We start from the raw sequence: 14,398 nt of genomic DNA on the forward strand, positions 1-14,398 counted from the left end.
ACACCTATCATCTTATTTTTCTGGAGGCTGAGGCAGGAGGATCAGTCTGGACTATACAATTAGACCCTACTCCTCAGAGCCCATAAAGGCCAGCGGCTGCCAGTATCTTGATCTTCAGGTGGTTGTCATTGCGACCTTGGGCAGATGACTCCAGTAGTCTACACCTCTGAGAAGGCCAGCCCAGAGTTAGGGAGGGTTTCTGGAGGTACTGCACTTTCACTGTTTCCTCTTGGCAGCCCCGTCTCCCCTCCACCCCTGCGTCTCCACCTCCAGAGACCGCCTCAGCCACCCAGGCGCATACCTGCCGCCTCAGTTCAACCGCAGAGCCGGCGGCCAGGCTTGGGCGTCCAGCAGGGGAGTGCTCCGCCCCATCGCCCCACTTCAGGGGACAGCCCTCCGGCTCACTCCCGCCCCCGCCAGTGAATCACGAGAGGCGGGGCCGTGACCCATTCATGCTGGGAATCGGATCCAGATGTTCCCCCGGCGCGTGCAGCTGTATCCTTGCCTTTTTTGGCAAAAAAACGTGCGGCCGTGAGCGGATCCTGAGCCGCCCCCACTAATCCTTGGGAAGAGGGGGAAGGGGGCTGAGGGTCTGGGCCCAACTGGGGATCAGAACTCGGTGCTTGTATGTCGGGTTGAGGCAGGGCTGTTGAGGGTGGGGGAAGATGTGTTCCAGACCAAGAAACCCACTGCCACTTGGCTCTGTCTGGCACCTCTCCCAATCCCTCCCTTGCTCACAGAGGAAAAAGCCCTCTGCCAGCAGTGGGGAGGTTGGCCAAGCTTAAGAGGGACCGGTGTGGCTGCCAGAGGGGATCCTCTTCCTGGGGAGAGAATCCCCACCCCGTGGCCCGCCCACTAGGAGGTTTACAAAAGCCTGACTCAGCCGTGGTACCTTCCTAAACCCTCTCGACAGATACACGGGGGCTGTGCTCCCTCACACTGCTTTATTGCATTCTCTGGGAACAGGGTGAGCAACCTTCCTGCTGCCTATCCGGGCAACATGGAGCTGAAATAACACGGTATGCATAGGCTGGACAGCACCCTGAGCCCCTAATCTACTATACATAGGACTGCAGCCCAGAGATAGGGGTGGGATGGGGGTGAGGTCAAACGGAGGGGGGGGGAGGTATGATCTACTTTTGAAGACTTCTTAGGCACCTGCAGGAAAACTAAAAATCTACCCTAGAAGTCTAGATTTAAGGAGGCCTAGGCCTCAGAGTCCAGGTTTGCAAGGCTGGGGTGTCAGAGCCTTGATGTGGGGAGCATTCATTTCTGGAGTCCAGACTTGGAGAAAGGTTTAAGTCATGGGTGTTCCACAAGAGCCCAGATTTGGGAGCTTGGGTCAAGGAGTACCAGTGGGGTATGTTAGAACTGGGTGGCTGAATCCTGAAGTCCCCAAGAGTGGGGAGCATGGGAGGCCCGTTTTAGGGAGGGGCTGGGCCCCAGAAGTGGTTCAAAAAAGGAGCCATAGTCTTGAACCCTTGGTTTGGGAAAAAGGAGAGTCAGGAGCTTTGGCTCAGGGACCTGCTTGGCTGCAGCCCTGGCACAGAACTTGGTCTCCGTCTGGTACAAAGCCTTGGCCCACCAGGGAGGTGGAGCAGCGGGCACAGGAAAAGCAGCTGTGGTGCCAATGTCGGTCTTCGAAGGACACATACTTGCCTCCACCGAGTCCTGGAGGAAGGCTGCAGGTTAGCTCTGCAGGTCTGGGGACACTGCTGCCCCTTAGCCTCACCCTCATCTGCACTCTTACCTGCGCCCTCGCCGCTGCTCCCGCCTGTGATGGGGCGCTTGCAGCTGCTGCACTTGGGTGCAAAGAGTTCTCCAAAGCAGGCCACACAGTAGGGATCGTCATCCCGAGATGTGAACTGCTGGCCTGCAAGGGGTGTCTGGCACCCAGTGCAGACCAGGCACTCTCGATGCCAGGGTTGATCGCGGTATGTCACTCCACCCTGGGTCAGCGTCTGTGGGGGCATCATCCATCAGCAGGGGAGTGAGGATTCCCACCCACAACAGGTCCTACCCTGAATTCCCAGACCCAGCCCTCACCTTGCTGCAGCGGGCACACCGAGGAGCAAATTTGTTCTCGTAGCAAGGCACGCAGTAGTGGGCACCCTTGTCAGGCACGAAGGAGCGGGAGCCCAGTGGCTGCTCACAGCCACTGCACAGAAAGCAGTGCTCATGCCATGTCTGGCCTCCATACTCCAGCTTCCGGGACCCTGTGGGAAACAGGAATCTCACTTAGATGTTGGCCCAAGCTCTTGAGAGCCACTCTGCCAATTCCTCTCCCCAAGCTGTCCCCACCTCTCCTATAACCTGGTAGAGTTGTATCCATGCACACCAAGCAAGACTATTACCATGTACGTTACATATGCCAACCTCTCCCCTCCCCTCGAACTTGCAAGACGGTACAGCACATGCTAAGCACGTGTTAAACCTCCACGTCTTTGACGGGACTACCTTAACATACACCAAGCTTCTGTGTAAAATATATGTTGCCCCAGTACATGTTAAATAAGTCATTATATACCAGAACTACCAGTGTGATACTCAGGCAAGATCCCATTAACCAGGCAACTCTGCCTACACAAAGCCTAATGCCCAAGGGTGACAGGCTCAGTACATGCTAAGCCTTTGCATATTCTAGGTCTATCATTCTCCACACATGCTAAATCCCCACATACTCAGCAGGCACACTGGTCACCATACATTTCAAGCCTACAGTTTGATCTCTGCACCCAAAATGTCAACGCAGCAAGCCCGGAGAATCTCAGTATACCAAACATGCCGTGTGGGTCCTTCACATATGCTAAGCCCCGTGTGTGTGTGTGTGTGTGTGTGTGTGTGTGTGAAGCATGTGGGCTGCTATACATCTGGTGAGTCCTTAGGTGTTCACTAGGCCTACTGGTCTGATACGCTCAGTCTGCAGCTTGTCAGTTTTGGTACCTGCCAGGTTTTCATGTGTAGAGCCAAGTGTGCCAATCCCTGATGTGCATTAAACTCTCAAGAGCATACATGCACCATGGTTTCACTCCGGTAACACGAGGCGTGGGTAGGTCTCTACCCACATCAACCCCCATGCATGTATGAGACCGGTAGACTCAGATAACAATTCCCAAACCCAGGTAGAGGCCCTGGGACATACCAGGCATGACAGTCTCCCCACAGGCAGAACACTGGGATGAGAACGCTGTGCAGTAGCAGTCATTACAGAGAAGCTCATTGTCCTGACAGGTGAAAGGCTCATCAGCAAGGGAGCGCTGGCAGCGGCAGCAGCGGAAGCAGCCCTCATGGAAGTGGCGATCCTCATAGAACAGTTCCTTTGGGGAGACAAAGCAGAGGTGCTAGCACCCGGGCTTAGTGGATTTATCTTTGACCCTCTCCCACCAGTCTTCACGTACTCTCACCCGTTTGGGCGGGTCCTTACCCTTGAATCATGCCCGATGAGCTGCTGGCACTCGGCACAGGTGTTGGCGAAGGTGTTGTCGTAGCAGGGAACGCAGTAGGGGCCGCTGTCTGTCTGGATGTATTTGCGGCCGTACAAGGACTCCTTGCATTTTGCACAGTCAAATGCCTCGCTCATGGTGGCAGTGCCCAGTGAGCCCTGTTAGGAAGATGGGACAGAGTTCACCTGGAAGGGCTCTAGCATAGCCCTGGATAAATCCTCTTTGCATTCAAAAAAGAAAGGGAGGCATAGAAGAAGCCAGACCAGAGCAGGTGGGGATGGGGGCTCTGGAGGGACTGCTCTAGGGACCCCAGAGTAGTCAGCAGTAGGCTCAGTGTATGCTCAGATCTTCCATGTTCATTTCTATATTTGACTGAGAGGATAGGAAGGGGTCAGGAAAAAAAATCAGGAAGCAGAAGTTGTTTTCTTATCTAAGCCCTGGCTGATCTGGGGGAAGGGGGCTTTTCCTGGGTCAGTGACTCATTTCCTGCTTTAGCCTGAGGTTTGCTTCGACTCTCTGAACTGTCCCTAGGGTGCCAAAGGCCAGGACAGAGGCTACCAACCCTACTGCATATAGACAGCACTCTCACCTCCTGCCTCCCAGGATACAAATCATAGGAGTTTAGGGGATATTTATCTAGGCTTCCGATCTGGGGAGTTTTAGGTGGAATGAGCTGTTGTGTGCTCTCCCCCAACCCCAACTCCCTAGCGATGCAGGAAATAATGGAATGCTACAGAGATGCTTGTCTGATGAATGGTGCACGGCTGTGTGAGAAGTCGGGCCTCCCCTCCCAGGAGAATCAGCCAAGCAACAAGAACTTGAGAGGCTCAGCCTGGGTTCAGGCAGGAAGGAAACCCTGCAAGCTGGACACAGTCAAACTTCCCCAGCTGGACTCTCATCCTCATCCACCACCTCTGCTGCTGTCTCTGGTCACACCAGCCCGGGCAGTCTTGGCTGTGACATCTGCTGCAGCTGTGGCAGCGTGGAGAGCCAGATGTCAGCCTTCTGCCAGCCAGAGGGAGAAAAAAGGGAAAAACCGAGAGATGCCCCAGAGAGGCAGAAGGGAAGTGGAGACACACAGACAGGGCAGTGTGTCCCTGGCCACCTTCTGCCAGGTGCCTTTGCTCCTAATTCTGCAAAGCCCCCTGCATCTGGACAGGCAGCTTCTGCCTGCCTTCCATGATTTTCCAGGGTTTGAAGCCATAGTGAAAGCTGAGAAGGCAGGAGCCCCTGGAGCCCCAGTGGGGTCCCTTCTTTACGGGGAGCAAGACAAGGGGAGTCCTGAGCGCTGTTTCTGCAGACACCCAGCCCCCCACCAAACCTCAGACACTTTCCATTTTCTCAGGAACAAAGCATGTTTGTGGGATGAGGTCACCCACACAGCTGCCTCTGGAACAGGAGCAAGAAGAATGGGGGGGCAGGGAAATGGGGTTCCCAGTCTCTTCTGCTGGCCAATTCCAGTCTCCCCTGCCCCAAAGTCAGAGTTCCCCACCCTCTTCCACTATGAAGCAAGCTCTCAAAGGGCTGGGTAACGAAGAAGATTCCCCCAGGACCTACAGGAAGGGTATGGTGTCCTTGTTGCACAGGAGACTGGAGGAAGTTAAAGGGGGGTGCACAGAGGAAGCTACCATCCCCCTTCCCCATGGCTGCCCTGGCTTAAGATAAAGGAAAGGCATTCCCCACCTCTCCAGCACACACACACACCTCAGCAAGTACAGGAAATTCTCACCAAACACCTTGGTCTGCCTTAGCGTTCAGACTTCAGGCAGCAACAGATGTCCCAAACCTTAAAGGCCCACCTCTTTGTGGCTTATGGGTTTGAACTTTCCCTTCCACAAGGCGGGAGAACACCGGTTCACACCCAAAGCAGGACACAAGGCCACGGAGACTGGCGTCTTCAAAGTGGAGATTCCTCAGGTAGGGATCAGGCTGAAGGGTGGAGAGAGTCCCTCCTCTCTCCCCGCTCTGTCATTCAGATCCTGGTTTCCTCTGGCCCAGCATCTGAGAACTGCCTGGGCTGTTAGCCACTGGACAACAGACAGCAATACAGGTGGCCTGTGGCCATGTGTCCACTTGTGAGCCCTTCCTTCCGGGCTTGGCTAGCAGTAGCGGCAGCAGCTACCTTCCCAGGTCCAGGCTAGCCCTGGATCCACCCCCTCAGAGCCAGTCACCACAGTGAGATGAGGCACCCCAAATAGGGTATGGGTGTGCCTTTTGCTTCCTTCCCAGACTCTCCTAATCTCTTAGTCTATGTCTCTAATGAGGACAGGGTAAAGGGCACCCTTCTCTCCCCCCATCCCTGTCCCTCTTCCTCCCCCTCCCCCTCCCCCCAATCCCTGGCAAGGCTGGGGGACTAAAAGAGTGAGCTGGGAGAGGTTTGTATTCCTGGTAGCAGGTGCGGGGGGGGGGGGAATGAGGGGGCTGGAGGGGTAGGGAGGTAAAGAGGGTTGGAGGAGTAGGGGGGCCAGAGGGGGGGTGGTTTAGAGAACACAGTGGATCTTCCCAGTGACCCCAATCTGCTATTCCCATTAGCACACCTATCTCCATACCTGACTTAAGACAAACACACACACACACACATCAGTGAACTTCTTAGAGCTAAGTGGCAGGATATCTTTCTGTATGGTGTCCAGTGCATAACAGCTTGCTTGAATCACAAAATATAAACCTGACTTGAAATCCTGTGACCTTGGGTACACAGTCTTCATGCCCGAAGACTGTTAGTCCATCTAGTTAAATGAGATACTATTACCTCCTTCTCCTGAGATAGCTGTCAAGCTTAAATGTGATAAGCCCCATAACAGCGTTTGGCATATAATAACTCTGTACCCTTATGTAAGTTAATGGTAGTCACTTGTATTTTTACTACAAGTTCCTCAACTCCTACTGGAGCCAGATAGTGGGTCTCAGGTAGGTCTGAAGCAGGAGTTGATCTGGGATATGACCTTGGGAGTCTCAGTGAAGTCTGAGGGAACCACTGGGGCCAATTGTAGCTCTAGCCCAGTCATCTGGACACGGGGGTGGGGTGGGGTTTTAAAGACTTTAGAGGTGGGTAGTTCCCAGGAGCACACACTTGATTGGTATCTTGTTATTTACACAACACATACCCCAGGACCACTACATCACAGCTCACAAGGCAGGCCAGAGAGTCTATCTCCCCTTTAATGCTCTCAGCACAAGACACTAGGGGCAGGCTAGGGGCATGGCCAAGGCTGTCCAGCAATTGGAGTAGAAGTGTCCTATCCCTCAGTGAGGAACTCTGCCTAGAAATGCTTTGATAGTGGTGGAAGGGGCAGTCATCCTTGGGGGTGGGGGAAGGGGAATGGAGGGCGAACAGGAGATACACTAGAGCTGGCTCTCCTCCCCAGCTGCCAGCCTGCCATTGGAAGACACCCAGAAGTCTTTCCAATTACCCATGCCAACTGCTCAACCCTTTGGTATACCCCCCTTCCCCTCCTCCAGCCCCCCCATCCTAAATCCAGGAGGACCCTGGCCAGACCCCACAGCTGTGACTCAGACTTAGGGAAGACCCCTCCCCCTTGACAAGAGACTTAGGAGAGAAATTAGAGCCCCCCCCACCAGGCACCAATCCCAAACTCTCCACCGCCCCTCTTCCCCACAGGGCCTGGAAGTCAAAGCAGTTTAGGGAGAAGGGAGCAGATCCAGCAGCTGCTCTGAGGACAGGAGAGGAACATTTCATTCACCCCAGAGTCCCCTAGGGCCGAAGCAGAGCGTCCAAGATTTGAGTTTAAAAATAAGTTGGCGCTGTCTTAGTGACTGTGTGTATACGGGACTCTCTTTCTTCAGCTCAGCTTTACAGCCTCAGGTCCTCTGCCTTCTGGGGGATGGGCTGGCTAAGAGTCAATTTCCCCCTAGCTTTGCCTCCACCCTTTCAGGCCTGGGGCAGCTGTCAGGGAACGCACTAGGTGTCTCTCTCCTCGGTGAACTCTAGCCTCCACTCCGTACCTCTCAGTACCCTTGGGCTGCTGTCTTTGTGTTAGGGTGAAGGTGTTCCTCTATCTCTAGAGCTGTATCCCAGTGGGGCCTCCACTCTGGGGATCTCTATCCCTGTGCATCCAAGTCTTGGTCTCTCAGTGTCTCAGTGTCTCTGACCTGAGCGTCTCTTTAGGCCTCAGGGAGGCAGATTTAACGCTAGTCTAACAAGCTCCAGCCTCGGGGTCCTCCAAGGCCCTGGGAAGGGCGCTAGCAATGAGTTCCCTGGGTCATACATTTGCTTCTTAAAATGCTCCACAGAACCCGGGTCCGTCCACCCCCCACCCCCCACCCCCTTCCTCGAGAAGTTTATCCGGCCGGCCATTCCCTGCCCTCGTTGGGGTGGTCCCGGTAGCCTCCTAGGGCGCGCGTTCTTGTCTGTTCTACCAAGCTCCCTAAGACCGGCAGTTTCTCCATCCCTGTAGATCTCTGTAGCTTTTCTAGTTCAAACTTGGTTCTCATCCCCAGCAACTCTGGCAGTCTCCGCCCGGCCCGGAGGCGCCGAGCTGAAGGGTCCGTGCAGGCGTGCTGGGTCCCGAGTTCGGGATGCTCCAGCAGAGGACAGGGGTGGGGGCCCAGGCAGCGACGCCGGTCGGAGCGCAGCGCGGAAACAGGGGCTGGAAGCTGGGGCGGGGGGGACTCACCTCGAAGCGGGCGCGGGAGCTGGGCGCGCGCGGCGTGGGTGGGGCGGGAGCCGATCGCCCGGCGGCTTCTACCTGCCGGCCGGGCCGAAGGGGCCGAGAGAGCCGCGCCGAGGTAGCCTGCTCCGACAGACTGTGTGGGCGAGTGGGCGCGCGGCCCTAAGCCTCCGAGGAAGTGCGCGGGCCCGCCCCGCCCGGACCCCGCCCCCGGGCCCCCAACCCGCCCGCGGGGGCCAGACCCCGCCCCCTCCTGCCTGCCGCGAGCCCGGCCCAGTCGAACCTGGCGCTCTGACCTTCTCGACCACTCCTTGCCCGCCCCCTGCAGCCTGACCCGCCTTCTGCCCCCCTCGGTCCCCTGGGGACTGCTGGAAGCGATTCCAGGCCAGAGGTGCTGGGCTCCTAGAACTAGCTAGAGTCCATCTGGGGACCAGACCCCCTCCTCTTTTTCCCTCTAGCTCATCCCCAGATGTTACACTAAACCTTAGCTTGGGAAGGAGGCCTTAATCCAGCCTGCTGGAGGCGTGGTTTTGATTCTGCCTTACCAGTGGAGATCAAGATTTGGTTTTTCGGTTTTTTTGTTTTGTGTTTTGTTTTCTAGAAACTTGGGCTAAAGAGATAGAGATAGAGATAGAGATAGAGATAGAGATAGAGATAGAGAGAGATAGAGAGAGAGAGAGAGAGAGAACCTCTATCCTCCTCAGTTTCAAAGGGCTTTATTCTATAAGCGAGTGGTGAAAGCCCAGGCAGCAACCTCCCCAACAACCTCTCCTCCTCAGCTCTGTCCTGGCACTGGGGTTTCTATAGTGCCCAAGAATAGTTTTGACCTTTCAGGCTCAGGGAGACCCTAATCGTAGGCCCCGTTGGCTTTGGGTTTCTTGAGAGGGTGTGTGAACAGTGTGAGTGGTTGGGTTGGTGCAGGCAGGAGTGGTTAAGAAGGGAGGGAACTTGTGGAGTTTCTGACCCTCCAACTTCTACCCTATTCTGGGAAGGGAGAACTGGCGCCTGCCAGGGACAAGAGGCCCATCCAGGTCCTTGAGGCCACCCCCCCTGGGATCCTCAGGCTTGTCACTAGGAATAAATAGCCTTGATCTGGAGGGCGGGGTGCGGGTGGGGGAAGAGCTCTGTTGTGCTGTTTGCAAAACAAGAGACAACAAACCCTGGTAATAACCTTTGCATCTCCGTGATGATTCAGATACACAGAGAGGCTCCCCTGATCCAAGGCTGCATCCAGCCAAGCTAGAATTGCAGGGGATTAAGACCCTTTAAGGCTGGTGAGGATCCTTCCCTTCTGTAGCACAGGTCTGGTTCCTAGGTCCTAAGACAGCCTCCAGGCCAGGTTTCCTTTCAAAGTTAAAGAATGGCCTAAATGTTGTTGATTCTTAAATTGCAAATGTCACGAGGGAGGGCAGAAGTTAGGTTGTTTTTGTTTACTACTGCATTCCCAGTATCTATTCCAGTGTTTGACCTGCAATAAATGAGATATGAAAACACTGCTTTCATTTGGATCCCCTGCCACTCCCTGCCAGGCACCTGCTATCAGGAGTCTAGTGAGGGAATAGACAGTCTGAGGGTGGGCTCTTCCTCTGGGACTTGTCTCCCAGATCTAGGAAACTCTGTGTACAGGAATGCAGGAAACACCACCATTCCTGGCTGGAGTAGACAGCAAGAGGGGTCTGTCTGTCCTGACACCAAGTGGAGATGGGAAACTGTGCTGTCTAGTTTTATGTCAACTTGACACAAGCTAGAGTTTTTGAAAGGAGGAAACCTTAATTGAGAAAATGTTTTTAGAAGATCAGGCTAGCCTGTAGGGCATTTTTCTAATTAGCGATTGATGGGGAGGACCCAGCCCAGCCCACTGTGGGTGGTGCCATCCCTGGGTTGGTGGTCCTGGATGCCATAAAAAAGCAGGCTGAGAAAGCTATGATGAGCAAGTCAGTAAGCAGCACCTCTCCATGGCCTCCCCATCAGCTTTTGCCTCAAGGTTCCTGCCCTGTCTGTGTTCCTGTCCTGATGTCCTTCGACGATGTGCTATGTTGTTGAAATATAAGTCAAATAAACTATTTCCTCCCCAACTTGCTTTTTGGTCATGGTGTTTCCTCACAGCAATAAAAATCATAACTAGGACAGAGTCTTCGCGAAAGGAAGAGTCAAGAGTGAGCAGTAAAGGTGCTTCATCTTGGATCCTCCTCCTCTTCCTCCTCCTCTTCCTCCTCCTCCTCCTCCTCCTTCTTCTTCTTTTAAGGCTTGAAGTGCTACTTAAGGGCCTTACCAAGAGCCAAGACTCTGTGAGCTCCAGTTTGCACCATTCCCTAAACACATTACATACATGAACTCATGTAAGTATTGTGTTTATATATATATATATATATATATATATATATATATATATATATATATTGTATTTGTTGGTGGTTTGTATGTGTATGTGGCCTCACAAGTGTGTGCTAGTGTACCTGTGTGCTTGTGTTGGAGGTCGGAGGACAAATCTCTGGAGTCCTCTGATGAGGGGGCTTGAGAGATGGCTTGGTGCATGAGCCTGCTTGGCGTTAGCTTTCTAACACCATGACCAAAAGCAAGTTAGAGAGCCAAGGGTTTACTTTAGCTTACAGTTCCACACTGCAGCAGCCCAAGAGATGTCTGGACAGGAACTCAAGCAGAGCAGAAGCCTGGGTAAAAACCACGGCGGAACATGCTACTTACTGGTTTCTTTCTCATGAGTTGCTCAGCCTGGTGTTTTTTATAGCACCCAAGACCACTAGCCCAGGGGTGGCACCAGCCACATTGAGCAGGGCCTCTCCATACCAACCATCCATACCAACCATCCATACCAACCATCCATACCAACCATCTATACCAACCATCCATATCAACCATCCATACCAACCATCCATACCAACCATCCATACCAACCATCCATACCAACCATCCATGCCAACCATCCATACCAACCATCCATGCCAACCATCCATACCAACCATCCATACCAACCATCCATACCAACCATCCATACCAACCATCCATACCAACCATCCATATCAACCATCCATACCAACCATCCATGCCAACCATCCATACCAACCATCCATGCCAACCATCCATACCAACCATCCATATCAACCATCCATACCAACCATCCATACCAACCATCCATACCAACCATCCATCAAACAAGTGAACCATAGATTTTCCTACAGGACAATCCTGTGGGGACGTTTTCTTAATTGAGTTTCCATCTTCCAAAATTACTCTAGTTTGTGTCAGTTTAACATAAAAAGTAGCCAGTTCACTACTTCTCCGGAAGACCTGAGCTCAGTTCCCAGCATATAGATAGATCTGGCACCTCAAAGTAGCCTGCAACTCCAGCTTTAAGAAATCTGATGCCCTCTTCTGGCCTCAGTCAGGAGCACAGGTGACATTCACTCACACAAAGACAAACATATACACATAAATAAAAATATATCTAAAAAGTGTGTGTGTGTGTGTGTGTGTGTGTGTGTGTGTGTGGATGCACATGTAGGAAGTCAGGGGCTACTTGTGGGAATGAGTTTTTTCTTCTTACCATGTCGTTCCTGGGGACAGTCAGCTTGGTGGCAAGTGCTTTTGCCCACTGAGGCATCTTGCTGTCTTGCTTGGAGTCAGTCAGATTCTGCCAGCATGGGTTTAGGTCAGGAACTAAGATCAGCAGGCTCATACACCAAGTTCTTTTACCCACGGAGCTGTCTCACCAGCCCTAAATATGCATTTCTAATCTTTTCAAAGGTGAGAAAACTGGTACTGGATTCAGCAGTACAGGTACTAAAATTGGAGTGATACAAAGATTAACATGGTCCCTGTGCAGGGATGACTTGAAAATTCATAAAATAATCCATATTTTAAAAATAATGTTTATGATTTATTTTATGTACATTGGAGTTCTGCCTGCGTATATGTCTGTATGAGGGGGGTCAGATCCTCTGGAACTGTAGTTACAGACTGTTGTAAGCTGCCACATGGGTGCTGTGATTTGAACCACAGTCCTTTGGAAGAGCAGCCCGTACTCTTAACTTCTGAATCATCGCTCCAGCTCCTTTAAATAAATTTTTATTGTATAATTATGTTTCATTAAAATCATTTAACCTGCAACAACAACAACAACGACAAACAAACAGAAAAATGGAGGCTAGACCTGTGGTGGCCTACACCTTTAATCTTAGCACTGAAGAAGCATAGGTAGACATATTTCTGTGAGCTGGAGGTCAGTCTGGTCTATACAGCCAGGCAGAGCTACATAGTGAGTCCCTGTAAAGAAAGAGGGAATGAGGAGAGGGAGAGGGGTACAGAAGGGGAACACAAATACAGTAGGTAGCTGCCAAGAGTGTCAAAGTCAAGATTGAAACTCAGACTGTCAAATGTCAAAGCTTCTCATGCCAAGTGAGCCTAACCATCACCTGGATAGTCAGTGAACCTCTGGAAGGCAGCCTCTCCCTCAAGGATAGCATAGCTGAGGACTGGATAAAACCAGAAACTACGTCATCAGTAGGCGGGAGCCATCCCTCCTTCCCTTTCATGGTCAAGTGGTAAGGTTCTGCTGTTAGGACTGAGAGTCTAAAGGTCAGAGAAAGTTAGGAGATCTGTGGCCTTGGCCGGCCTTGGGGAGGGAGACCTAGGACATGGGGGCTGTGCCCTTTCTCCTCTCCATTTCCAGTGGGCTCACATTTCCCTGCTCACTCTCTTTCCATTGGCCCAGAAAGATGTGCCCCAGGGAGTTCAGGGAGCAGCCTCATGTTCTCTCTGTTCCTGTTCCCCATCTGTCTTCTCCACCTTCTTGAGAAACAGGTGTGCCTGAGCCAGAGCTGGAAGCAGAGTGCTTGGAGACCTGCTTCAACTAAGGGAGGGGAGTGCTTGTTCCCTCCCACCCAGGAGATCCCTACGCACACTTCCCTACCTCAAACTCAAGAAGCCCCATCTTGTCTTCTTACTTTGCAAGAGTTTTCAAAAGACTTCTCTGGCTCTCTTCTGCCAAGCCGCTCATGGCTTCCTCTGGCTGCTGAATCACTCTCTGGTGCCTTCAACCACAAGACCTCCTTCCTCCTAGTGAGAAAATGCCCTTCCTTCCCTGGCTTTATTGCTCACTCTTAATGCTGCAATATGCAGAGCCCTCACAAGCCTTAAGCTTAGTAAATACTCTCTTTCAAATCCCTAGAAACGTCCTTTGTGCTCTCAAGCCCACAAGGGTGTAACAGAGGAAAAACTGAGTGACAGGCGGAGCATGGCAGGGAAGAGGAGACCACACGTGGCTAAAAGCTGTGTGTAGGTCCCATGTGTGTGGTAGTTACCACCTCTTTTAGTCTTAAAAAAAAACAAAACAAACAAACAAAAGATTTTGACCATGTGGCTCTAAATGCCAAGCTGGTGGTATTTGTCAATGTCAACCTAGGGCTAGTTAACTCGAGAGTCTTCTACCTCCAGGGTACAATGATGGCTTCCCCAGATGCTGCTGGTCACTAATACTTCTTCAGGGGACAAGGCAGGAGTGGATACAGCTACCATCCGGTCATTTATCAGATAGCTAAGCTTCTTGAGATGAGACTGGGAAGGTGGTCCCACACTAGATCATGAAGTAGCTTGTTTCCAAGGATGACAAACAAAATGGAGTTTCCCTCATGCATGTGTACCTAACTGGGCAAATAAAGATCAAGTGTGTAGAGGCAGGAAAAAGACTTTTTATACTGTGACCTTTTTCATATCCACTTGTCCCCTGAACTCTGAAGAGGATTTCCTCGGCATTCTTCAGCGTGAGAGGTGACCAGTGTCATGTAGAATGGATGCAATTAAAGAGTCTGTGGAAGCCTGCAAAACCTGTGTAATGGTACATGCCTTTAATTCCAGCACTTGGCAGGTGGATATCTGTGAGTTCAAGGCCAGCCTGGTCTACACTGACTTCTAGGACAGCTAGAACTACATTGTGACATCCTGTCTCAAAAAAACAAAAACAAAAGAGAGCCTGCTGAAGATTAGTTTCACGTAGTGGAAAAGATTCCAAACGCCAACAGATGAAAACATACCCGGGTGGGGGTGGCCCCCAAGGGGGTTGTGGGGGAGAGAGCACAAACAAATCCAAACACTGCTGTGATGCTGGCCAGGTCCAGCTCTCTCTTGTGCTACTTAAGGGTAGCTTTAGTGGTGACAAAAATAACAGGATAGCTGGGCACACTGTCACACACTTGTAATCCCAGCTCTTTGCAGATGCAAGAGATCACGGTGAATCTGAGGTCAGCTTGGTCTATGAGTTTCAGTGCAGCCAGGCCTACATAGCTAGACACTGCCTCAAAACACCAAACC

At 52.1% G+C, this 14,398-nt stretch overlaps 1 protein-coding gene and 1 non-coding gene across 3 annotated transcripts; one reads left to right on the forward strand and one right to left on the reverse strand.

Moving 5' to 3' along the window:
* Nucleotides 1–930: 930 nt before the first annotated feature.
* On the reverse strand, nucleotides 931–8,235 carry Fhl3 (four and a half LIM domains 3). 2 transcript variants are annotated; one of them, XM_028790137.1, is made up of 6 exons: nucleotides 8,081–8,235; nucleotides 3,425–3,601; nucleotides 3,143–3,317; nucleotides 2,047–2,216; nucleotides 1,751–1,961; nucleotides 931–1,671 (listed from the first exon to the last, which is right to left on the reverse strand). In XM_028790137.1, the coding sequence occupies exons 2-6, from the start codon at nucleotides 3,578–3,580 to the stop codon at nucleotides 1,517–1,519; spliced, it is 867 nt and encodes a 288-aa protein (XP_028645970.1). In that variant the 5' UTR covers nucleotides 3,581–3,601; nucleotides 8,081–8,235; the 3' UTR covers nucleotides 931–1,516. The 2 variants fall into 2 exon arrangements, with proteins under 2 accessions (XP_028645970.1, XP_028645969.1); XM_028790136.1 differs by lacking the exon at nucleotides 8,081–8,235 and adding an exon at nucleotides 5,243–5,475.
* Nucleotides 8,236–11,848: 3,613 nt separating this feature from the next.
* LOC114641063 lies at nucleotides 11,849–11,952 on the forward strand. The gene has a single exon (XR_003714240.1). It is a non-coding gene; the product is annotated as a U6 spliceosomal RNA (small nuclear RNA).
* The last annotated feature ends 2,446 nt before the right edge of the window (nucleotides 11,953–14,398 follow it).

Source organism: Grammomys surdaster, unplaced genomic scaffold, assembly GCF_004785775.1.
Source record: "Grammomys surdaster isolate TR1022 unplaced genomic scaffold, NIH_TR_1.0 125863, whole genome shotgun sequence".
Lineage (NCBI taxonomy): Eukaryota > Metazoa > Chordata > Mammalia > Rodentia > Muridae > Grammomys > Grammomys surdaster.